Here is a 24,578-nt window from a genome sequence, read left to right as displayed (position 1 = left end):
ATTCTGAGTAGATGGGACTAGGCATACACCACTATGCCTGGCTACTTTTAAAAATTTTTTATAGAGATGGGCTATGTTTCCTAGGCTGGTCTCCAACTCCTGAGGTCAAGCAGTCCTCCTGCCTTGGCCTCCCATGGTTCTGGGATTATAGACATGAGCTACCACAACTGGCCTGTATCAGAGTTCTTAAGGACCAACCTCCTAATAGTGTAAAATATCTTCTAAATGCTCTCCGGTACACAATAAAACATTTGAATGATCAGACTAACTCCAAGCAAATTAAATCCATGCTGCGATAACAGTTCGGGAATAAGCACCTGTTGTAGACAGAAGACAGTATTCTGCACTGACTGAGAATACAGTTTTTTAGTGATTGCAATTACCATGACATTTTTCTTGCTTTTATGTCTTCCTCTGTTCCTCTTCTCTCCTTTAAGATCATGTTCTTATTCCTAAGACTTCTTCTCTATACCCAAATTAGTAAAGTTATACTCTAAAGAGATATTGTCCTTTCAAACAGGTAACCTACAGCAGCTAATTATTGGGGTCTCTACTGAGAAAAATTCTGTGACTTTTATCTAAATATTTTCAAATGTGAATTTTGGGGAAACTAATATTTATTTGCTTCTCCTACATGGCAAAACTGCCAATTCTGCTATTTGAAAACCCCCAATGACTTTATTTTCTACTATCACTTTTTTCATGTGCTGCCACAAAATGAAAATGTTTAAATATGTTGTACAAATGGTAGCCAACACAAACTTTTTTGTAGTTTTTAAGAGTTTAAAGTTTTAATTTTACATTTTGACCTTTTTTGTAAGGGTGTATGTTATGTGTTTCACCTTTGTTAACATTAAAAACTGTGATGTGTGCATAGAATATTACTTTCTAGGGCTAAATCTCTGATTTCCTGAAGCTTATGTCTTTTTCTTTCTTGATTTACTCCCTCGTCTTGCTATAATACATCTTTGAATAGCTTCCTTAAGAATGGGTGTATGAGAGGTAAAATTTTTTAATTATCTGAAAAGTTTATTTTATTTTTTACTCATTTTTATTTATTTTATTATTTTTTAAGGACAAGTATGATAGTATGAAAAGCTTATCTTTTAAAGTCATGCATGATTTACAGTTTGATTGGTTATAGAATTCTGGGTTCAGAATTCAGAATTTTGTATTAATTGTTTCATATTCCTCTGGCATCCAGTATTGCTACTGAAAAGTATGATGCCATTGATGATCTTCATCTGACATATGTAATCATTTTTACTTTTCTTTCTTATTTTTTTTTTGTTTCATTTTGTTTTGAGACAGTTTCACCCTGCCTCCCTGGCTGGAGTGCAGTGGCATGATCTTGGCTCACTGCTGCAACCTCTGCCTCCTGGGCTTAAGCACTTCCTGTGCCTCAGCCTCCCGAGTAGCTGGGATTACAGGCATGTGCCACATATCCGGCTGATTTTTGTACTTTTAATAGAGACAGGGTTTCGCCATGTTGGCTAGGCTGGTCTCGAACTCTTGGCCTCAAGTGATCTGTCCGCCTTGGCCTCCTGAAGTGCTGTGATTACAAGCATGAGCCACTGCGCCCGGCCATTTTTCTTTTTTTCTTTTTCTTCTTTCTGTCCGAATGGTTTTAGGGTCCTGTCTTTATCTCTGGTGCTCCAAAATTTTACAGATGTGCCTTGAATTATGTGCCTTCATTCATTTTTCTGGGCATTCAGTTGATGCTTTTATTCTGTAAACATATTTCTTTCATCCTGAGAACTTTTATTGTTTTATTTCTTAGATAATTTTGTCCCCTCCCATTTTATCTTTCTGTTGTTCTAGAATCCCTCTGATAGACATTGGATTTTTTGAAATAATGCTCTAATGTCTAAGAATCTTTTCTCATTAGTTAAGAGAAGGCTTAAATGCGTGTGATAGAAAACCCAAAATAATATACAGGTTTAAAGTGCAGGGGTGTCTGGTAACGGCAGCTATAGAATTAACAGGGACTAAGACACCTTCGACACCTTCTTCTCTTGTTTTTTACTCCGTTCTTTTTTTTTTTTTTTTTTTTTTTTTTGAGACGGAGTCTTATTCTGTCACCCAGGCTGGAGTGCAGTGGCATGATCTCAGCTCACTGCAACCTCTGCCTCCCAGGTTCAAGCAATTCTCCCTGCCTCAGCCTCCCAAGTAGCTGGGATTACAGGCACCCACCGCCATACCCCACTAATTTTTGTGTTTTTAGTAGAGATGGGTTTTCACCATGTTGGCCAGGCTGGTCTTGAACTCCTGACCTCAGGTGATCTGCCTGCCTCAGCCTCCCAAAGTGCTGGGATTACAGGTGTGAGTCACCACGCCCGGTCTACTCTGTTATTCTTTGTACATAGATGTCATCTGTCCTCAAGTTTGCCTCATGGCCCTGAATAGCTGCTGGAGTTTTAGCCCTCATCTCCACATTCTGGATAGCAAGAAGGAAGAAAGGATGAAGGTCAAAAGGGAGTACTCTATTTCCTGTCTCCTCCTCCTCCTCCTTCTCCTCCTCCTGCACCTCCTTCTCCTCCTCCTCCTTCTCTACTTCATCTTCCTCCTCTTCCTTCTCTTCCTCGTCCTCCTCCTTCTCTACTTCATCCTCCTCCTCCTCTTCCTCCTCTTTCCTCTTTCTTCTTCCTTTTTCCTCCTCTTCCTCTCTTCTCCTTCTCCTCCTCCTCCTTCTTCTTCTTCCTCTTCCTCTTCCTCTTTTTTTGAGACAGGGTCTCACTCTGTTTCCCAGGCTGGAGTGCAGTGGCACGATGTTGGCTCACTGCAGCCTTGACTTCCTGGGCTTAAGTGATCCTCCCACCTCAGCCTGCCTGGTAGCTGGGACTACAGGCATGTGCTGCCATACCTGTCTAATTTTTGTGGTCTTTTTTGTAGAGATGGGTTCTGGTATGTTGCCCAGGCTGTTCTCCTTTTAAGGAATTTTCCAAGAAGTCCCACTTAACAGTTTTCCCTGAATCTCATTGGTCATAATTTTGTTACACCTGGCTGAAAAGAAAGCTGCACATGTAGTCTTTTAGCTGAGCATATTTCTACCCTGAATAAAATCTGGGTCCTGCTGCTAACGAAGCTTAGGCAACTAATTGTTTCTGCTGTTTTCTTTTTGTTCTACTGAGTTTCAACTTTGTATTCTAAGTCTTCTATTAATTTTTTTATTTTAGCTATGAAAATTTTAATTCCTAAGACTTTTACTTGAAATGTTGTTATTGTTTTCATTAAAATCTGATTATTGGTTAAGGGGTGGAATAATTTTTATGTCTCCAAGTAGGCTTGGAGTAGGACAGACCTAGTTTTTAATGCTAACTCTGCCATTTACTGGCTATATGACCTTGAGCTTAAGCTTTCAATATCGAAAAATGAGAATTAACTCTGTGTTAATCAAATCTGTATTTTTTTGTATTATAAAAAGTCTTTGTGAATATTAGAATAAACTTGGAGAAAACAGCAAAATAAAACATGTAAGGAATTATCCAAAACAATCACTTTTAACAGTTTGCTGTTTGCTTTAGTTTTTCATATTGATCATATTGACCAATATATTTCCTATCCAGATTACAGGCTTTTAAAATTAACCCATAAAATAGGAGATTAGCTAAGAGTGCTGGGCACATAGTAGACCCTGAGTTATAAATATATTGGAAGATTAAGTGATGCCCCTAACAACTTTTACCTTGAATTGGTTTCTACTTACATAATAACAGAATATGCCAGGCACGGTGGCTCGTGCCTGTAGCCCCAGCTACTCTGGAGGCTGAGGTGGGAGTTTCCCTTGAGCCCCAGAGTTCAAGGCTTTCATGAGCTGTGATCATGCCACTGCACCCTGGGCAACAGACACCCTGTCTAAATAACAGAATATACTAATATATCTATATATTCAGGCTATTGTGCTCAATGGCATCTGTTTTTATGATGGCTAACTCAGGCTGAGATCATAGAACATATGCTAATATGAACAGATTTTACTTTTTGTTTTAAATACTAGTGACCTACTTTTACGATTTTTGTTAGAATACATATCTGTTTTTTCTTATATGTATGCAAAAGCAAAGTTTGGACAAGAAACTAGCAATAGTGATTTGAGTCTGGAGGGAGGATTAGGAAGAGACATAGTGGATGGAGTGGAAGGACGCTCGCTACACTGTGTATGTAAAAAAACATTTTTGGTTTTTGAACCATATGACTATTCAAACATTAAACGAACTTTATATTATATATATATTTGGTGTATTTTTTCTTATTATACAATTATTTTAAATTATATACTTTAAAGACATGAGATACTTGAAGAGAAATACAGAAAAGCATTAAGAAGATATAAAAGTTACCTATTATCTCATACCCCAGGGATAACTACTGTTAACATTTGACACATTTCTTCCAGTCATTTATACATTATAAAGTTGTACTTACATGTATTTGTGAAATTGGAATATACTATGTAATGTTACATATTCTGCTTTCCCCCACCTACTTATTGACTATATTATTTGAATCACATCTCATGTAATTGAGAGTATGATTTATTTAACTATATTCTCAATGATTATTCTCTATGATTGAATATTTAGAGGTTGTTTCCATTTTTTTGCTATTATAAATAACTTTGAGATAAATTACATGACACATAAACCTTTATGCACTTCTCTGATCATCTCTTTGGGATAAAATTTCCAGGAGAGAAATAACTGGGTCAGAAGCTGTGACCATTTGACAGGTTCTTGTTAGCTACTGATATGTTGAAAGATATTTTTCTTTGTGATAAGTTAATATATACAATTTTTCCCCCAAGGAACATATGCAGGATAAACATATTATCAAAGCTGTAGAACAGCAGCAGCAAGAGGAAGAAGATGAAAAGATGAGAAAATTCATCAAAGCAAAAAAGCGTCTTATACAAATGGGGAAAGAAAAAGAGGCTGAAACACACAGGTAGGCTTTAATAATGTGTATAATAAAGTACTATCTGAAATTATGATTTTATGATTATTATGACAGTAGTCTTTAGGAACAGAGATCTTATTTTATATATGACTAGAGCATTCAGTGACTTGATTTCAGTTTGGGACGTGGGTGTGAGGACATCATCTTGTAGATGGTCAGAAATGCTGATCTACCATCCCAGAGGAAGTATGAGCTGAAGATGGCTTTGTGAGTCATCGGTATATAAGTGGTAGTTGGAGTTGTGGATACAGATGAGCTCACCTAGGGTGAGTAGGTAAGAAATGAAGGTGGCATAGTCCCTAGGGAACTCCATTTAAAAGTCAAATGGAAAAAGAAGATAACACGAAGACCAATAAATAGTTTCCAGAGATTGGAGGAAAACCAGGGAAACATCAGAGAGAAGAGTCTCAGTAAGAAGGGAGCAGTCATCAGTATTAGGTCGTAATGGGATTAAGTACAATTTTTAAAATGAAGTATTCATCAGATTTAGAGGACATTGCTTATATTAGTGAGCAGTTTGGTATGGGGTGTAGAGGTAAGAGTAGGAGGCCAGATTGCAGTACAGGGGGTTTCTGTCTAAATCATGCTTTCCCCTTGTGCAAAATCCTCTGATGGCTTCACATCTCACTTAGTCTTTACAATGGCCCATAAGGCTCTCCACCTACCCGAATTTCCATCTTCCCAGCTCATCCCTCCCAGCCTTATCCCTCAGACCTCTTCTCTTACTATTCCCTCCTCTCCCTCTTCTCACCTGCACTGGACTGGCCTCTGCCTGCTCTAGGGAATGCTCACCTCCAGAGAGCACGTAACTTGCTTTCTTAACTCTTTCAGATCTGTACTTAAATATTACCTTCTCATTGAGGCTTTCTCTGACTACTTTATTTAAAATTATACCCCCTCCCCAATTGCTTATCACTTTACCTGCTTTCCTCGCCCTCGTTGCTTGATATATAGCACTATATATATATATACATACATATATATATACACATACATATATATACACACATACATATAAATATATATATATATATATTTTTTTTTTTTTTTTGAGACGGAGTCTTGCTCTGTCGCCCAGGCTGGAGTGCAGTGGCGCGATCTCGGCTCACTGCAAGCTCCGCCTCCCGGGTTCACGCCATTCTCCTGCCTCAGCCTCCCAAGTAGTTGGGACTACAGGAGCCCGCCACCAGGCCCGGCTAGTTTTTTTTTGTATTTTTTAGTAGAGACGGGGTTTCACCGTGTTAGCCAGGATGGTCTTGATCTCCTGACCTCGTGATCCGCCCGCCTTGGCCTCCCAAAGTGCTGGGATTACAGGCGTGAGCCACTGCGCCCGGCAATTTTTTAAAACTATTTATTTTGTTTACTGTCCCTCTCCTCCAGCAATCATGAAAGCCCCATGAGGGCAGAGATTTTTATTTTTATTAAAACTTTTTTTTAGAGATGAGGTCTTGCTATGTTGCCCAGGGTGGAGGACAATGACCATTCACAGGCGTGATCACAGTGCCCTGTAGCCTCAACCTCATAGCCTCAAGGGATCCTTCTATCTTAGCCTCTTGAGTAGTTGGGACTAAAGGTGCGCACCACCATGCCCAACTTCTAATGTTTTTGTTCACTGTTATGTCTGTCCCCAGCACCGGGAATAGTGTCAGGAGCATAGTAAGCAATCAATAAAACTGTTTAAAATACTATTTTTTGGAATTCTACCAGAAATGTCACCTTTTCTCTGAAGGCTTTCTTTTTTTCTCATTTGTCCATATCATTTTCTAGCTTTCTCATGGCATTTATTATCTTTTGTCTTCTATAACTATAAAGACATTTTCATAAATGTGTTTTCTCCACTTGAAATTGTAATTTCCTTGGAGTATGCACTGTATCCTTTCTCATCATTTCTCACATGCTGCTTTGCCAATTCACTAAGTGAATTTGTCACAACAAAATTATTTTTTATGCAATTTCATAAATAAAAATGCCCTAATTTAACAAGATGTATTCTTATGATGTACCAGGCACATGCTTAGCTCTTAACTAGAGAGAGGACCCATTCAATTTCTGACCTGAGGAATCTCATAGTGAATTTGAGAGGCCAAAGTAGGAGGATTGCTTGAGGCCAGGAGTTTGAGACCAGCCTGGCCAGCATAGCAAAATCCTGTCTCTTAAAAAAAAAAAAAAAAAAAAAAAAAGGAACCTTATAGTGTAAACGGAGAAATTTAAACAGATCAAGTTAAAAAAGTGCTGTGAATAAATTCCAGACAGAGTATTGTGAGGGGATGGATATTTAGGATTTTGATAACTTTTATTAGATTATTTCCTTGATTTTATTTAAATAAAGGCCTTTTATAGCCTCAGCCTCCAATGATAGAGTAAGCAGGGTAGTCTGATAAAATATTGAAATATTTTCTGTGGCCAGGTGCAGTGGCTCACACCTGTAATCCCAGCATTTTGGGAGGCTGAGGCGGGCGGATCACTTGAGGTCAAGAGTTCAAGACCAGCCTGGGTACATGGTGAAACTCCCTCTCTACTAAAAATAAAAAAACTAGCTGGGCTGAGGCAGGAGAATCGCTTGAACCCAGGAGGTGGAGGTTGCAGTGAGCCAAGATTGTGCCACTGCACTCCAGCCTGGGTGACAGTGAGACTCAGTCTCAAAAAAAATTTTTTTTCTTTTTTTTTTAATAGAGTCTCACTCTGTCACTCAGGCTGGAGTACAGTGGTACACAGCTCACTGCCACCTTGAACCCCTGGGCTCAAGCAGTCCTCCTGCCTCAGCCTCCTGAGTAGCTGGGACTACAGGTCCGTGCCACTGCGCTTGGCTAAATTTTTTTTTTTTTTTTCAGACAGAGTCTTGCTCTGTCGCCCAGGCTGGAGTGCAGTGGTGTGATCTCGGCTGACTGCAACCTACGCCTCCTGGGTTCAAGCGATTCTCATGCCTCAGCCTCCTGAGTAGCTGGGATTACAGGCGCCTGCCACCACGCCCGGCTAATTTTTGTATTTTTAGTGGAGACAGGGTTTCACCATGTTGGTCAGGCTAGTCTCGAACTCCTGACCTTGTGATCTGCTCACCTCGGCCTCCCAAAGTGCTGGGATTACAGGTATGAGCCACCACGCCCAGCTTAAAAAATTTGTGGAGATGGGGTCTTGCCATCTTGCCCAGGCTGGTCTCTTAACTCCTGGGCTCAAGCGATCCTACCACCTCAGCCTCCCAAAGTGTTGGGATTACAGGCATGAGCTACCACACCTGGCCTAAAATATTTTTCAATGTAGATAATTTTAAGATCTTATTTCTTACACACACACACACACACACACACACAGATTATACATATTACTGTCGTTGGATTTTAGAATATATGTTACTTTATAGTTAAAAAATAATGTCCACTTAAAATAATATATGTAAGGAGCAATGGGGCTCCTGTTAGTTTTGTAAGAGACTGCAAAATATCTCAGATTCCCTAATTAAATTATGTTGGCTCCACTGGACATCTGTTCATGAAGATTTGACGAGTATGGTTATTTTGTTATAGGCTTATGGAGAAACGAAGAGAAAGAATACATAACTTCCTGAGTGAACTGTTGAAAGAGAAACTTGACAATGAAGATATGATTATTGCTAGAGATATTGCAGAAGCTGAGGCTGAGTGGGAAAAAAGAGAAAGAGAAAAAGATGAAAAAAACAAAGCAGAATTAAAAACAATTGCAGAATATCGAGCCATTGTGGTAAACAATTCAATTATGAAAATAAAAATAGAAAGACAGAGTTAGGACCTTTCCACTGTGTGTTCCATCTCATCTGCCTCTCTAACCAAAAACTAGCCAAGATATTAAAAACAATGTATGAATTATCTTCCTATATTTTTGAAATTGGACAATGTTTACTTCCTAACAAAGATGTCACGACAGTTACAAAAAAGATATTTATAGATGCAAAGTAATAATCTCTTCTGTTTCAGAACCATCTGAAACACAAAGGTTATTTGTTATACTTTTCATTTGTAGGTTTTAAAGACAAACCATGTAAAAATTATACATTTCTGTTTCTTAATATTTCAAAACATATCTTACATGACTGTCATAACATTTAATTTGGATAGTTTATACACATTGGGGCAATTTTTTTTTTTTTTGAGACAGAGTTTTGCCCAGGCTAGAGTGCAGTGGTGCGATCTCAGCTCACCTCAACCTTCGCCTCCTGGGTTCAAGCAATTCTCCTGCCTCAGTCTCCAGAGTAGCTGAGATTACAGGCATGCGCCACCATGACTGGCTAATTTTGTATTTTTAGTAGAGACAGCGTTTCTCCATGTTGGTCAGGCTGGTCTCGAACTCCCGACCTCCCGAGGTGATCCGCCCACCTCGGCCTCCCAAAGTGCTGAGATTACAGGTGTTGAGCCACCAAGTATGGCTGGAGCAATTAATTTTTTACTTACATGTATTTCCCTTCCTTGAGAAGATCTTGCTTTTCATCTTTTTCAAGCCAATAAGGATTGTCCTATAGCACTTGGGTGTTTTCTGATATTCAGGAAATAGAACAAAACCAAAGTAAACTGGCCGCATGGGAACCACCCCAGGTGCATGCACTTTTCTGCTCCTGCATTGCTCCTGGCTGACTCTCCTCTGCTTCAACTCTCTGACTCTGTGCCTTTTCAGACAAGACTGGTTGCTATAACTGGTTTTATATGTTTCCTTTGCCTTTAAACATCTAGATGAAAAATAAGGAGGAAGAAGAAAGAAAAAGAAAAATAGAGGCTAAAGAACAATTGCTGGCTGTCATGAAAGCAGATCAGATTTTCTGGGAACATGAAAAGGAGAAAAAATGCAAAGCTGATAAAGAACATCAAGAGGTTCAAGATGCCCATATTCAGCAAATGGTAATTATTCCTGAATGTTTATAATTATGTTAGTAATAAGTATATAATACAGAATTCATGCTAGTTTTCTACTCCCAAGCAGTTTCATCAGGTAAGAAAAAATGGTCATTATGGTTATGACACAATAAAATATATTAAAAATGTGAGGTTTGTTTCTATCTCCAGTGAAGTTCCCATGTGAGTTTTATCTTTTAAATGAATGTTTATCCTTCTTTAGTGTCTATTATACTTCAGTAAATATTAAAGAAAATACAAATGCATGTGGAGGCCATAATGTTCATCTTGTTTTACTTTTTTCCCATATCTCAGAGACTATGTTGATTGCGATCTCATAGGTTTCAGATTTGAGGAATGGAGATATCAGGTTTTAAAAGATGTGTAGAGGACCTAGCATCCAATCATTTGTAACTAAAACCTGTTTTTGAAATGGTTGTACCATTTTCCATTCCTACCAGCAATGTATGCGAGCACAACTTACTCCACATACTCATCAACACTTGATAGTCATCCCTTAATTTTAACTATTCTAGTATAGTGATATCTTATGGCTTTATTTTACATTTCTCTAATGACCAAAGATAATGGACATTTTTTTCACATCCTTGCTAGCCATCTGCATACCTTCTTTTGTGAAGTGTCTATTTAAGAGTGTTGCCAATTTTTAATTGGGTTGTTTTCTTAGTGCTGAGTTTTTTAAAATTGATTTTTATTGTGGTAAAATATACATAACATAAAAAGTACCATTTTAAGCATGGTTAAGTGTACAGTTCAGAGGCATTGAGTACATTCACATTGATCATCGCCACTATACATCTCCAGGGTTTTTCATCATCCTGTACTAAAACTCTGTACATGTTAAACAGTAACTCCCTATCCCCTCTTTTCTCCAGTCTGAGTAACCTCTGTTTTACTATCTCAATGAATTTTATTATTCTAGGTACCTCATAAATGGAATCAGACAATATTTGTCCTTTTCTGTTTGGTTTTCACTTTTTTTTTTTTTTTTTTTGAGACAGAGTTTTGCTCTGTTGCCCAGGCTGGAGTGCAGTGGCATGATACCCACTCTCGGCTCAGTGCAACCTCTGACTCCAGGGTTCAAGCAATTCTCCTGCCTCAGCCTCCCAAGTAGCTGGGATTACAGGTGCCCACCACCACGCTGGGCTAATTTTTGTATTTTTAGTAGAGATGGGGTTTCACCATGTTGTCCAGGCTGGTCTCGAACTCCTGACCTGAAGTGCCCACCTTGGCCTCGGCCTCCCAAAGTGCTACAACTACGCATGAGCCACTGTGCCCGGCCTCCATTTTTGAATTGGATTTTTTGTTGTTGGGTTTTAGAAGTTTTAAAAATATTGTGTATTAAATCTCTTATCAGATACATGATTTGGAAATGTCCTCTTCCATCCCATGAGTTACCTTTTCACTCCATTGATAATATCTTTGATGTATAAAAGTTTTAAAATTTTGGCCAGGTGCCAAAATAGTTTGTTGTTTCAATCACAATCAAATAAGATCAGTATTTGGAATCCTTCTGATTTACTTGTTGAAGTCTTTAAGAAGTTTTCTTGATCAAATACTTGGTTCCTCTTAGGTACAATTTTTAAAGAAAAAACAGAATACTTGATTTTTTTTGCCTTATTTTCCAGTTTTCAGACAGTTAATTAGCTATTATCTTCCAAATGTACTTCGAAGATACTTTACCTTCATCTGTTAGCGTTTTTTTTTAGGATTTTAAACTTAATTTTTTGGAACTTTTTCTTTATATATTTATGCTTAATGCATATCAAATGTGAGGTACCAATCATATGTTCCATTATAGTAATTCTTTCCTTCCATTGTCACTTCCTTTCTGTGCTTCAAGTGGTTCTTTCTGTTCCCTCAATATTTTTCTACATTTACTAAACATATCCAAATTGCTGCTTATTAAGTTCCCAAATATTAGCATTTTACCTTCGATTAGAGATCGATTTTAGCTTTTTTTTTTTTTACTTTTTCTCCAATCTTATTGTCATTTTCTACTTTTTAAAACTCTGGTATTTTATCCCCAATTTCACAAATAGTATGTAAACTGAATTTTGAATTGTAGCACTCAATAATGAAAAATTTGATATTTCACACTAATATGGTTGCTCTATTCCATCAAAAATTTAAATTTATGGTAGATATCAGGTTTGGGCTACTATTTTATGCCAACATTTTGGATTTTGAGAAATATTTTTATGAATATTAAATATATTCCTAAGTAGTCAAAGTAACTGTTATTTTAAAAAATAAACTCAACATTTCTTAAAATGCCACAGAGAATACAAAATGAGAAGTTGCCAACCAGAGCATCACAGAAAAGCCATAAAAAGAATCTCATCCAATGTAAATTAATATAAAGAATTAAACGACAAAATTTGTATAAAATATTGGTAAATTGGCTTTTGGCAAATTGCCTACTTATTCCACTCAGTGCCTTCTCAACCTACATTGATAAATGTCACTCATTGTTCCAATTTTAAATTTTCGGGAAATAGATAATGTAAATGGTTTTAGTCCAGATATTCACTGCTGATTTAATCTTATGTGGCTGGGGACATAGTATATTGGGCTGACCCAGCACAGTAGAGTTGAGTAAATTCCTCCAGAATAGTGGATGGTTAGAGACAATGGTGGGTGTGCATTCTAAACCACCAAAGTTCACATCTTGTGATTGAAACAGGATTCTAAACTCAGTTACCTGAGTTTTATCTAAATTTCATAATTTTCGCTATTTCACTGTGCTATTTGCAAATGTATCACATAAGGCTATTAATAAAGGTTTCATTGCACCACCACTTTGAGCATGATAGGAAAGATTCTGAAATAAATGATAGTATATAGTTGTTAAATCAGAACTTGTAAAGTATCAATGAGTTTAGAAAATTATACCTACATTTTCAAATGCTATGTATATTTAGAAAGTTCATGTTCTTAACCAATATTAAGTTAAATTTCCTTTCTTTCCCAAATAGGCCAAAAATAAGTTTAATGCAAAGCAAGCAAAACAAGCAGAATTAGATTATTGCAGACTTACTGAAGCTCTTGTGGCTGAAAAGGAGAAAGAATTTCAGGACTATGCCAGAGAGGTAATTGAACTTGAATCGGAAACAACAAATAAATATATTTACCCTCTTGTAAAAGCTGTACAGGAAGGACCTGGAGGTGGCCGTGGACCAGTGTTTGTGGACAGAGGTGGATTAAGACCCAGCTATCAGGCAAATGATGTTACTGGAGTCCAGCTCCCTTTTTATAACTCTCAGGGACCAAAATATAATTTTCAAAAGTCAAAGAGAAGGCTAGGTTTTACATGGTAGAAAAAAATTATTTTTAACATTGAGAAGACTAAGTTGTAGCATATATGAGCTTCAAATATAAATGGATTTCTGTTAATAAAGCTGTTCTTCATCTAAGTACAATTATGTCTGATTTAATTGATTGTTCTCAGTATTTCTTTTGGGTATATATAAAACCCCAATTTTGAGATTCCTTTTTTTAACTGTGGTAAAATACACAAGTTTCAGTGCTCTTACTAGAAACCCCATACCCATTCATTAAGCAGTCACTCCCCATTCCCCTTCCCCACAGCTCCTGGTAACTATCTGCTTTGCCTATACTGGGTATTTTGAACAAACAGAATCATACTGTGGCCTTGTGTCTGGCTTATTTCACTTAGCATATTTTCAAGGTTCATCCATGTTGTGCCATTTATCAGTGCCTCATTTTGGTTTATGGCTGAATAATATTCTCCTTGATATATTTCTCTTCAGCAGAAATTCATATGCTTATTTGCTTTGTCCTTCAGCAGTTAGTATCAGATAACATTACCAGCATTATTACACTAATAGGATTATTGAATGAAGACTTCTTTGTGGTTTATAGAGTATATCTTACTAGACATGTACACATTATCATGTTTTGAGGTCACTTAAAATAATTCTACATGTAGTTTTGCCAACTTTAGACAACAAAACTTGTTTCCAAAGAGACAAAGCAGATTAGCAGTTACCAGGGGCTGTGGGGAAGGGGAATGGGGAGTGACTGCTTCATGAGTAGGGGGTTTCCAGGTGGAGCACCAAAAACTTCTGGAACTAGATAATGGTCATGGCTACACGATACTGTGAATGTACTTAGTACCACTGAACTTTGTGTGATTTTGTGAACTGCATTCCCCCACTGATTAATTATTTTTCATTTCTTATTGAGGTAAAAAACACAGAACACCTAATTTAATGTCTTAACCATTTCTAAGTATATCGTTCAATAGTGTTAAGTATCTTCATATTGCTGAACAATCTGCAGAATTTTTTCATCTTGCACAATTGAAACTCTGTATAAAACAACTAGTCTCCATTTCCCCCTCCCCTCAGCTACTGGGAAACACCATTCTGTTTCTGTGAATTTTGACCACTACAGTATAGGTCCTTTTGTGACTATTTCATTTAGTGTACGGTCCTCAAGGTTCATCCATGTTGTAGTTTATGTCAGTTTTCTTCCTTTTTAAAGCTGAATACTCCATTGTATGTATATCACATTTTGTTTATTCATTCCTTCATGAATGGACACTTGGGTTGCTTCCACCTCTTGGCTATTGTGAATAATGCTGCTTTAAACATGGACGTACAAATAGCTCTAAGATCCTTTCCATTCTTTTGGATATATACCCAGAAGTAGAATTGCTGAATCATATAATTCTACATTTTTAGAAACTCATACTTTTCTCCATAGCAGCTGAACCCTTTTACATTTCCAACAATGCACAAGGTGCACATCCTCACCAACATGTTTTTTTGACAGTAGACATCCTGAGTGGCTGTGAGATGATATCTCATTGTGATTTTGATTTGCATTCCCTAAGGATTAGTAACGTTGAACGTTTTTTCATATGCTTGCTGGCCATTTGTCTATCATCTTTGGAGAAATATCTGTTCCAAGTCCTTTGCCCATTTTTTTCATGTTGTTTTGTTGTTGAGTTGTAGTTATTATGTATTCTAGATTGATCCCTTTTCAGATAAATGATTTGCAAATACTTTTCCTTCCTTAGGTTGCCATTTCACTGTTGTATCCTTTGCTTATTTCTCTTTAAAAGCAAATACACATATATTTTACTTACACAAAATAACTTCGTTCTTTTCACTTAATATAGCTTAGAGACACAACACAGCAGATATAAATATCTTCTTTTCCAACTGACATAGTATTCTCTTGCAAGGGTGTACCCGTTTATTCAACCAGTGGCATACCAATAGATATTTGTGTGGTTTCCAGTCTTCAGCTATTATAAATTCTGTAATTAACAGCTGCCCTTTTTTTTTTTTTCATATTTTTGTCAGTTAACCTTTGAGATAGATTCCTACACAGGGGAATGCTGGGTAAAGGTGTAAATTTTTCAGTGTATCATTCTATAAGAGACCAAGTCTTAGAGCAAACATTACTTATGTCATGAGCTTCTTGGAATCTGATAAAACTTAGTGGCTTTTTCAGCAGGAAGGTACACATACACATATACTCTACAATTGTGCATACAGTTTTAAGGACTTCCACAATGCCCTCTAATAGACTGCACAGCACAGTGACTAACATACATCTAAGATTGTGGCTTAGTATACCTGGGTTGTACTTTTTTAAAATGGCAGATTCTGTAGGCAACCATCATTCTGAGTTACTGTTTGTGGGTTTATGGACCTCGGGTTTTAAAAAATGAACTGTTTTAAAGGAGTAAAATAGCTGGTTATTTAAAACAACACTATCTACTGATTGCCAAATTGTGTGCCAAGGCATACTGAGGAACCACAGTGAACTCACAAATTTTTGAAACAAATTACCTGACATCTGTAAGACTAGCTTGAGGTAGTTCAACATATTAAATGCACTGTGCCTTTTGATGATATCCTGTGTGTAAAGCTGAATTTTCAGCAGCTGATGGGATAAAACTCATATATTGCACAAAATCAATGTATTATAGTAGAGGATGGTGTGTGATCTGATTTTGAGGTTTGAGAAGTTGTGCTGTGACCAACATTTGCACACATTCCATTAGTAACTAATTGTGGTTAAGAATGGAACTGTAAAAATATTTTTTAAAATTTCAAATGGCTAAGTTGTTAGATATACTTTAGCTATGTGAACTTTTTATTTATTTTTTATTAGAGACTGGGTCTCACTCTGTGGCCCAGGTTGGAGTGCAGTGGCACAATCACAACTCACTGCAGCCTCAAGCTCTTGGACTCAAGCAATCCTCCTGCCTCAGCCTCCCAGTTATGGGATTATAGGTGTGCTCCTGGCCTTTTAATAAACCGATCTGTTAGGTATTTATTCTGGCGCAGGGATAACACCATGTTAAAATTACTGAGACACACAGGTAAAGTGAACCAAGAAAGTCTGGGAACTTCTGCCATATATCCTTTCCTTTAAATTACATAAATACAATATATAGTGGTAATTAGTAATTTTAGACAGCTATCTTCCCCCATATTATAAAACAGGAAATAAGTTTCTACATAACGGATAATTACATAAAAGTGTTATACAACCAACTTAGATTGAGTGAAGGATAACATAAAACACCAGACATTACTAGTTTTTCTGCCTTATATATACAATTTATTTTACTTTAAATTGGGCTGGGCTTTCTACTAGAGTATACTGAGAAGAAAGGTAAGGCTACACAATGTTAATCACAAAATAATTCAATGAAAAGAACTGAATGGCACAGCAGTGGAAACGCAACTACTCTAATCTGCTGATTTGATAAGAGAAACTCGTAGATAAAATCTGTGGCAAAGACATAAATTGGAACAAGGCATTCTGATTACTGAGAGGACTTTGATGGGAGTGGGGAAATGTAAAAATTATGAAACAAAATTATGATAACAAAGTTATCAGGTAAGGAAATATGTTTAGGAAAGAAACCTAGGAAGTAAATAGAAAAAGCAAATTGATGCCTGAAGTTATTTTAATGCACAGTTTGCAGTTCATTTGTTGCACTCGCATTTTATACATTTTCTTGGATAAAGCTTTTAAGAACACTCCAGATTTTGGGAGTTTAATAATATTCACGTGTTAACACATACAAACTACTGAATGTTCAGAAGGTTTTTACCTAGGTATATACCTTTCATTGTCAATATTCAGTATAACTAGGCATATATTTTCAATGACGCACTCTCAAGTTAACTAAGTGCATTTTCCCTACATATGTCTAATGTAAGAAAAAACAGCCCCCAAACTAGGTAATGTTTTACAGAATTCAATTAACATTTATGTTTACATGACTTCACCACTCTAAGTGTTATAGGCACAGGATCTATTACAGTGATCCTAATGCTGAAAAAAATGCGGAGGACTTAAGAAGCAAATGGTAGTGATCTAGTAGACAGTAATACAAATTCCGAGCTTAACCCTGAAAGTTTGCTGGGGCAAAAGACACACTACAATCTGAAGTATTATGATTAAATATTTACATTAGAACATTCTCAAACCTGGAAATTTTCCCTGCTGGCTAAATTCTTAAAGCTCAGTATTGTTAAAACTTTGTTCAGTTTTTTCATAATGTAAATACCTGTATATCTGAGAGTAAAAGTATGTTTTAATTGGTTTATTTTCATTATTTAGCTTTTAATTTTTAAAAGGCTGGATAATACAATTTAAAAAATACAAAACCAAACTGTTTATTATAGTATAGTTTATTTAATACAATGTTTAACTATAAAAGTTAATACAGCTTCCAAGTTTCAATTTTGTAAAATGCAGTTTGCAGAAAAGTTCAACAATTACTAGACTAATGATAAGAGAAGCAGCATTTTGAAACTAATTTTACAATCGAGAAGACAACAGCTTTATTTCTAAACTTCATTAAAAAAATATAATCACAGTGACTTTTGGGCTAGGAAAAGAAGTGCATTAACTTCATTTATGTTTTTTCCTTCCACAAAGAGAGCGGCCACAATTTTGTACATCCCACATACAAATACCCAATTCATTTATCTTTCAAAATACTATATACACACAAAAGGGGAAGAAAATATACAGCATGTGCTTTTGGTAACATATGGAATTTGCTTAAAGAAAAAAAGTCAGAAACACAAATCCACCCCACCACTCCCTCCCATACCTTTTACAACAAACTAAACCCCTCAACAACTCCCTACTCCAACCTTGTTGACGGAATTTTCTTATTCATGTCATTTTTCTTTTCCTTTAATATATACCTCTTTGTCACACAATAGGCCAAAGACTTTGCACTTGCCCGAATCCACTGAAGGCAGTTAGTTGGGAAGCCCACTATGGGCAGTTGTGCCAGTCAATGCTGTACTTCCTGGGGGCTTATTAATTTTTAAAACAAGTATTTGTAACAAAACACATCTTTTCACAATAAACAGCTTATCAACCTATAATCCTTATTCAATTGTAAATGTATAAATCCAAAATGAAATAATTACAGTAAACATAATCAAAAGGAAACAGAAGAACACCCATTTTGTTTCTTTATAACAAATCAGCTATGGTAGGTATTTAAAGTACCTTCTGGTGAAGGCAAACCCAACAAGCTTCTACAGAAATTTAGTATAAAAAGTTTAGTGTGATGAAAACTATATTACCAACTGGAATGAAGTACAATAAACTACTAACAAACATACTAACTTGCTACATATACTAACTAAAATAAATTAGAATTGTCAAGTTAATACCACTACCCAAAATACCAGAGATCCAATATGTGCCTATCCATAATGAAGAGTTCTTTAATTGTTTAGCTCCATACCTTCCACTAGGCACAAATATCAAAGGTCATTCCGCAAAGCCGTCCATGCATCAGTATCACATTTGTGCAAAGGCAGATCAGATAAATTCTTTGCAACTTCTGAGGGCTTCAATTAAGTAACTTAAAACTATGAACTTACCAACTATGTAGTAATTTAATCAAAGAATGTTTTAAAGCAATCCAGTAGCTTCTCTACTGCTCATTTCATTAACATTAATCTCACCATAGTGTCAATTTCTGTGGCAGATGGCTTACCCAGAAAAATAATTCATACAAAATAACCATGAAAATTCTACATATTGAAAAAATTTTCTCAGCTATCACCAATTGAGCAATAAATCCGTTTAAATATTTTTAAAAGGATATTAAGTCAAAAATACTTTGACATGAACCATAAATTTAGACATAACTATAAAACCAACTTGATGGGAAAGTAATAGTTGACTTTTAGGAAAACAATGTTCAAAGCAAAAACTAAAGATGGCACAACTACTAAATGTAACAAAAGGAAAGGACCATTTGAGCTGTGTGCTATTCAGATGCATGCGCAGATCCTGAGGTACAGTTAATGCTGTTTAATCATTTTAAAAATGTTCTTTATATTCTAAAAATAAAATCTAGTTGATTGTCCTCTCAACTCCTTCACATCTGTTCTGTAAAGAGAGCTAATGAAACTTTAAAATAAGGACTATAAATAATGCGGAGCATGGAGTTGCTCTTTTGATAACCCAAACAGAATATTGCCTATAGAAATTACTACAATTTTTTTCCCTATGGTTACTTTTTGAAACTCTAAGATTTGGAAATCCTTGTGTATAATTTTTAGTAGATAAAGCTCTGGGATCAGACAACATGTAAGAATTTTTACTTAGCATGGACTTAAAAAAATATTTAACTGTTATTAGAAATCCTTTCTTAAATAGCACCTTTCTTAAAGCTCAAATAGTTTATAACAACAATTTTAAAATGCAGTTAACTGAAATTAAGACAAACAATAACTTGCTTAAACTACATAACGTTATATAGCTTGGGCACTCAGACTCAATTATCCCTAATGTGGGTTTGTGGTCAGTCTCTAAGGAATCAATCACCTTGGATTTTATAATAAACATCTACTACTTTTATCATCGGAAAAAAAAATTTTGGAAAGAATTCATTGTGGATATCTGTATTACAATTTTCCAAGCAATCTTATGGTCATTACACTATTCATTCTGCAACAGCTACCACAACGCCAAATATATCAATATTGCATTAATCAATAGTGGGAAGTATCATGTTAATAATTGCTTTATTCAGTACAAATAGCATTGAGTAGCTACTGGATTTACCAAGAAGCTACCTTGGTAACAGAGTTGACACTACACTGACAAATATTAAAGTACAAAACTCTCTAGAGAATCCTATTAATTGGAATTTTGAAATTCCTTTTCAAATGAGGCAGGTTTTATGTTTGCTGGATGTTCAATGTTTTATTTAGAAGAGATTACAGAATAAAAGGCCACACATCACAAAAATGGCAAAATACAACACCCAAAACTCTAAATGGACTTTGGATATGTTTAGTGTTTAACTCTGTAAACTATCAAAATTTGCAACTTTCTACTCTACTCTATATGGCAATGTTATACATGCCAAGTTAAAATAACATTAACAGTAATGGTATAAAACCACCTGAAGAGAAAGAAACCAGAGTCATAAACATGCTATAGCCTATCGTGATACATATATAGAAAAGATGCATTTTCTTGCCATTTGGAACTCACAGCTATGAGAGTTAGAGAAGTCAGTTCAATTAAAACAAACAAACAAAATCCATGCAGAGTTAACACTCAATTCTATATAGGTTGGAGGCCAAAAAAGAGAAATCTTAGAAGTTAATGTCTCAATACTAACAATTTTTAGAATCTGTATAGCTTAAGGACCTGCACAAATGGTATGTTTTAATGAGAAAAGCTTTTTTTTTTTTTAAATTTTAGAGAAGGGTAATTAATAATTAAAACGTTCCCAAAACTCTTCAAACCAAAAGCAACACAGAACTGAGAATCACAATCTGATTTTCCAAGGTATAGTTCCTGTCAAATGCTGTATAACAGCAACTCAAGCTCAATCAGTACATCAACTGAAAAAAATTACTCTTATGATTTTTATAGGCAGTTAAGTAAAACACAACCAGACAGGAAAAGCATTAATAGGAAACAAGCTATGGCTCGAACTATAAAGAATAGAGTATGAAGTGCAATATAAATACATCTATTTTAAAGCACAAATTACTATAAAATCAAAAGTGATGATTTAAGATCTCAGGTTATTAGGACCCTGCTTCTGTGTAATTAAAAGAAACCGCTGCAAACCTCTATTTATAACGCAATCAGAAAATCTATACAAGATGTCTTCTAGTGGCTTCTAAAGTTACTTTAATCATGAGAAACACAAGCTTTTGCAACAATGCATTGCAACCATTCCAAATGGCTGACTAAACAAATTAGGAGGCTATTGGCTAATTGTTGCAACACAGTAATGCATACATAAAATAGTTAAACACAGCACACAGTACTACACCAAAGTGTTTTTCTCATGTCGAGTTTATTAAAACTTTAGCAGTACAAATTATCCAGATTGCAGATTATCAAAAAATCAACTCAATGAAATCCACATTAAGAAAAAAAAGGACAAACATAAAACAATCCAAAAACAATGAAAAGGAAAACAACATAAATGAGATTCATTAGCAAGTCTCTCAAACTTAAAATCCGAAACAGAATGGAAGTAAGTTTATATAACTCACTCATCCGCTTTTGTCTTCATCTGTTCCAGGGCTTGATTCATGATCAAATTTTTTATTTTTTTCATGTACATGGTCATTTTCTTGACCTTTTGATTTTTGGTTTTCTTTTTCCACTGAGGATCTGATCTTCTCATCCTCCTTATTTTTCAACATGGAGGACTTTAATTCATTGTCCTGACTGCTTTGTTTTATTTTTGAGAAGGGACTTTGATCTCTATCAGCCTTTTTTTCCCTGCTGTTATTTGAGCTATTATGATCACGACTTTTAGAGTACATTCTTTTCTCACTCTCAGAATTTTCTCTTCTGTGTGAGCTCTTACTCTCTTGGTTTCTGTATTTGTCTTTGTTTCTGCTTTGACTTTCTTCTCTCTCTGAGCTCCGTGAGTCTCTCCTCCTTCTCCTCCTATCTTTACTTCTTGATCTTCCTGGTGGTGTTCTTCTCTCTCGGCTTCGTGACCGTCCTCTTCTCCTGTATTCCTGTTCTCTGTATCTATGGTACTCCTTGCTTCTGCTGCGATCTCTGTCATGGGTTCTTGATCGCACTCTTCTGCTTCTGTCCCTACTTCTGCTTCGTTCTCTTGTTCTGCTATTATAACTGTGTTTACCTTTAGTTATATCACATTCTCTACTCCTGGATTGTGCGCGTCTATCCTTTTCCTTACTTTTACTGTGATCATGCTCATTACTCTTTGATTCTAACTGTTTAGACTTCTCTTTACTTCTACTCCTTTCCTGATCTTTTCCTTTAGAATCAGACTGCTTTTCTTTTTCTTTAACATTCTCATGATCCCTTCCTTTACTCCTTGACCTCATCCTCTTTTCTTCATTTCTATTATGTTTTGAATCTCTTTCTTTACTCTTTGATTTCTCTTTGCTCTTACTCCTACTTTTAGATTTGGCCCTTTTCTTCACTTTGTTTTTATATTTGTCATCTTTTTCTGAATTTCTTCGGATGTCTCTCTCTTTGCTGTTAGATTTATGGTCTTTAACTTTCTTCTCCTTTTCATTTTTTCTGTTTGGACTCTCAGATACATTCCTGTGATCTGTTATTTTTCTCTCTTTTACTCTAACTGGACTTCTCTGATTTTCTTTTATTTCATTCAACTCACTCCTAAAAAATAAGAAAAAGAATTGGGGAAATGTTATTAGGAAAAGAATTGTAGATATTATTAGCTAAAATGATATTCTACTTTTCTTAAGGTATTCAGCAATAACTAAAATGACAATAACTTTATGTATAATAGTAAAAACAAATACTTATCATTACATTTGAAATAATAATAGTTAAATCTTACTTATCCCCCTTGATCCATCTTTCACCACTTGATACCCTCATTCTTTGAGCTCTCTGCATCTCTTGCCTCCAATGTGGAGGAGTCTCACTACGTCTGAAACGATCCCTTGATCTGGATCTGGAAGGAGTTCGATAACGCTAAAGAAAATTAAAATGGGGAAAAATTAATGTATAGAAGTATAGAGGGACTCGCATGGGTGCTGGGAGGGAGGGAAGTACTGGGGTGAGGGTCAGGAGGTAGTAAGGGGTACAAAATAAAAAAAATATAAAAAACATTAAAACAGTAGCTTAAAAGTATATGTTTCCAGGTTAAAATAAAACGTCTGATATTTCTATACCCTGAAAATTACTAAAATTTCCCAATTTTCATATAGGAAATCAATGAGGCAGAGAAACTTAAGTTGTCATGTTGCAAATTCCAAGAAACATTAATCACAAAAACTTTAGCTGCTAGCCATACGTCTTCTCCATGGAAGAGTCCTAACCAAGTAATGCTAGAGCAACTTATAAGTTGCCAAGTTCCAATCTAAATGTTATATATACTTAATGTTTCAAAGCAAATATTTCTCATATTGTGGGGAAAACAGAGTAAATGTGTAGATGTTCACTTATTCAACCCTTAGGATGACCAAACACTCTATTACATACTGAGAGAACATTAGTGAGCCAAGATATATGAGTGTGCTTTCCTGGAACTTATATTCTACAGGACTTGGAAAGCATGTGAATGAACATATAATTACATGTGTTAAACATATATGCAGCTATAATAGAATGGGTATAAAAGGAAAAGGGAAAAGATGCTGACAGGAAGGTTCTGAGTTAAGAAGAAACATAGCATGCTTTAGAAATGATGAGAAGACAGACCAAACATGGCCAAATCTAAAAACTGCAAGGGAAAGTAGTACTACATAACATTGATGAGGTAAGCAAGGACTAGGTTTTGTGTAGTGTCATAGGCCATTGTAGTTATTTTGGATTTACCCTAAGATCAATGGTAAAGGAGTGGCACAAAAATCAGACTTTCATTTTTAAATGACAATTCTGGCTACTATTTTAAAAAAAAGATCAGACAGTGAATCTCAAAGTGGGATCTAGGATCTAAAGACTCAGGGTCAAAACTATTTTCATAATAATATCACAGTATTTGCCTGTTCCATTTTCATTATTTCATTATCATACAATAGTGTTATTCAGTTTACATGTTTTGATATCATTACTTTCACAGCTAATGGAATGTGTGCTTATATATTCTTATGTTTCAAGTATTTCTCAGTACTAATTCCTAAAAGAGTAAATATTGATAGATATAACCCACACCAACAGAAGTTCTTTTGGGTCCTCAGTAATTTTTAACATGAAAGAGGTACTGAGATTAAAAAAAATTGAGAACTATCAAAATTTACAGCTCAGACAATATGATGGAGTTGAATTAACATGGCAGGGGTAAAGCTTGAAACACATGAATTTCTGAATATTTAGGAGGCAGAAATGACAGTATTCGGTGATGGGTAAGATATATTCATGTATCTTACCATAGTTAAGTTACTTGCATAGTTAAGGTATAAACTGAAAGGGGAGAATCAGATTATTCTTGGGAAGGAACTGCACAGGTGGTGGTGCCCGTCACTAAAATCAGTAACCTAAAGAAGGTTCAGATTTGAAGAGGAAGAGCTTGTGCTCAACTTTGTAAAAGCCAAGTTTGAGGTACTCATTAGTCAAATGAGTCTTTGGAGTTGAAAAATGCCGATAAAAATTTGACAGTTACCAGCCATGGGAGTCATGAGATTGCTCAAGGAGTATATGCAGTGTGAGAAGAGTTGAATGGGAACCCTGAGGTACTACAGTATTTAAAGGTTAGGTAAATGGGTGGACACGGTGGCTCACGCCTGTAAT

The 24,578-nt window shown here is 35.8% G+C and overlaps 2 protein-coding genes across 6 annotated transcripts in view; one reads left to right on the top strand and one right to left on the bottom strand.

The window, feature by feature from the left end:
• CFAP210 (cilia and flagella associated protein 210) overlaps positions 1-13,252 on the top strand; it is a 53,262-nt gene extending 40,010 nt beyond the window's left edge. For both annotated transcript variants that reach the window (XM_003824295.7, XM_034954454.3), the window contains exons 6-9: positions 4,805-4,944; positions 8,478-8,670; positions 9,654-9,818; positions 12,812-13,252. In XM_003824295.7, the coding sequence (XP_003824343.5) occupies positions 4,805-4,944; positions 8,478-8,670; positions 9,654-9,818; positions 12,812-13,153 (840 nt within the window). In that variant the 3' untranslated portion in view covers positions 13,154-13,252. The remainder of the gene's footprint in view (positions 1-4,804; positions 4,945-8,477; positions 8,671-9,653; positions 9,819-12,811) is intronic.
• A 7,915-nt stretch (positions 13,253-21,167) lies between these two features.
• The window catches only part of PPIG (peptidylprolyl isomerase G), a 53,460-nt gene continuing 50,049 nt past the window's right edge, over positions 21,168-24,578 (bottom strand). For all 4 annotated transcript variants that reach the window (XM_003824293.5, XM_008978042.4, XM_008978041.6 and 1 more), the window contains 2 exons: positions 22,684-22,820; positions 21,168-22,499 (listed from right to left, as the gene is read on the bottom strand). In XM_003824293.5, the coding sequence (XP_003824341.1) occupies positions 21,389-22,499; positions 22,684-22,820 (1,248 nt within the window). In that variant the 3' untranslated portion in view covers positions 21,168-21,388. The remainder of the gene's footprint in view (positions 22,500-22,683; positions 22,821-24,578) is intronic.

The sequence above is a fragment of the Pan paniscus genome, chromosome 13 (genome assembly GCF_029289425.2).
Source record: "Pan paniscus chromosome 13, NHGRI_mPanPan1-v2.0_pri, whole genome shotgun sequence".
NCBI classification, from domain to species: domain Eukaryota; kingdom Metazoa; phylum Chordata; class Mammalia; order Primates; family Hominidae; genus Pan; species Pan paniscus.
The sequence above is the reverse complement of the archived record's forward strand: the minus strand, read 5'-3'. Positions and strand labels throughout refer to the sequence as shown.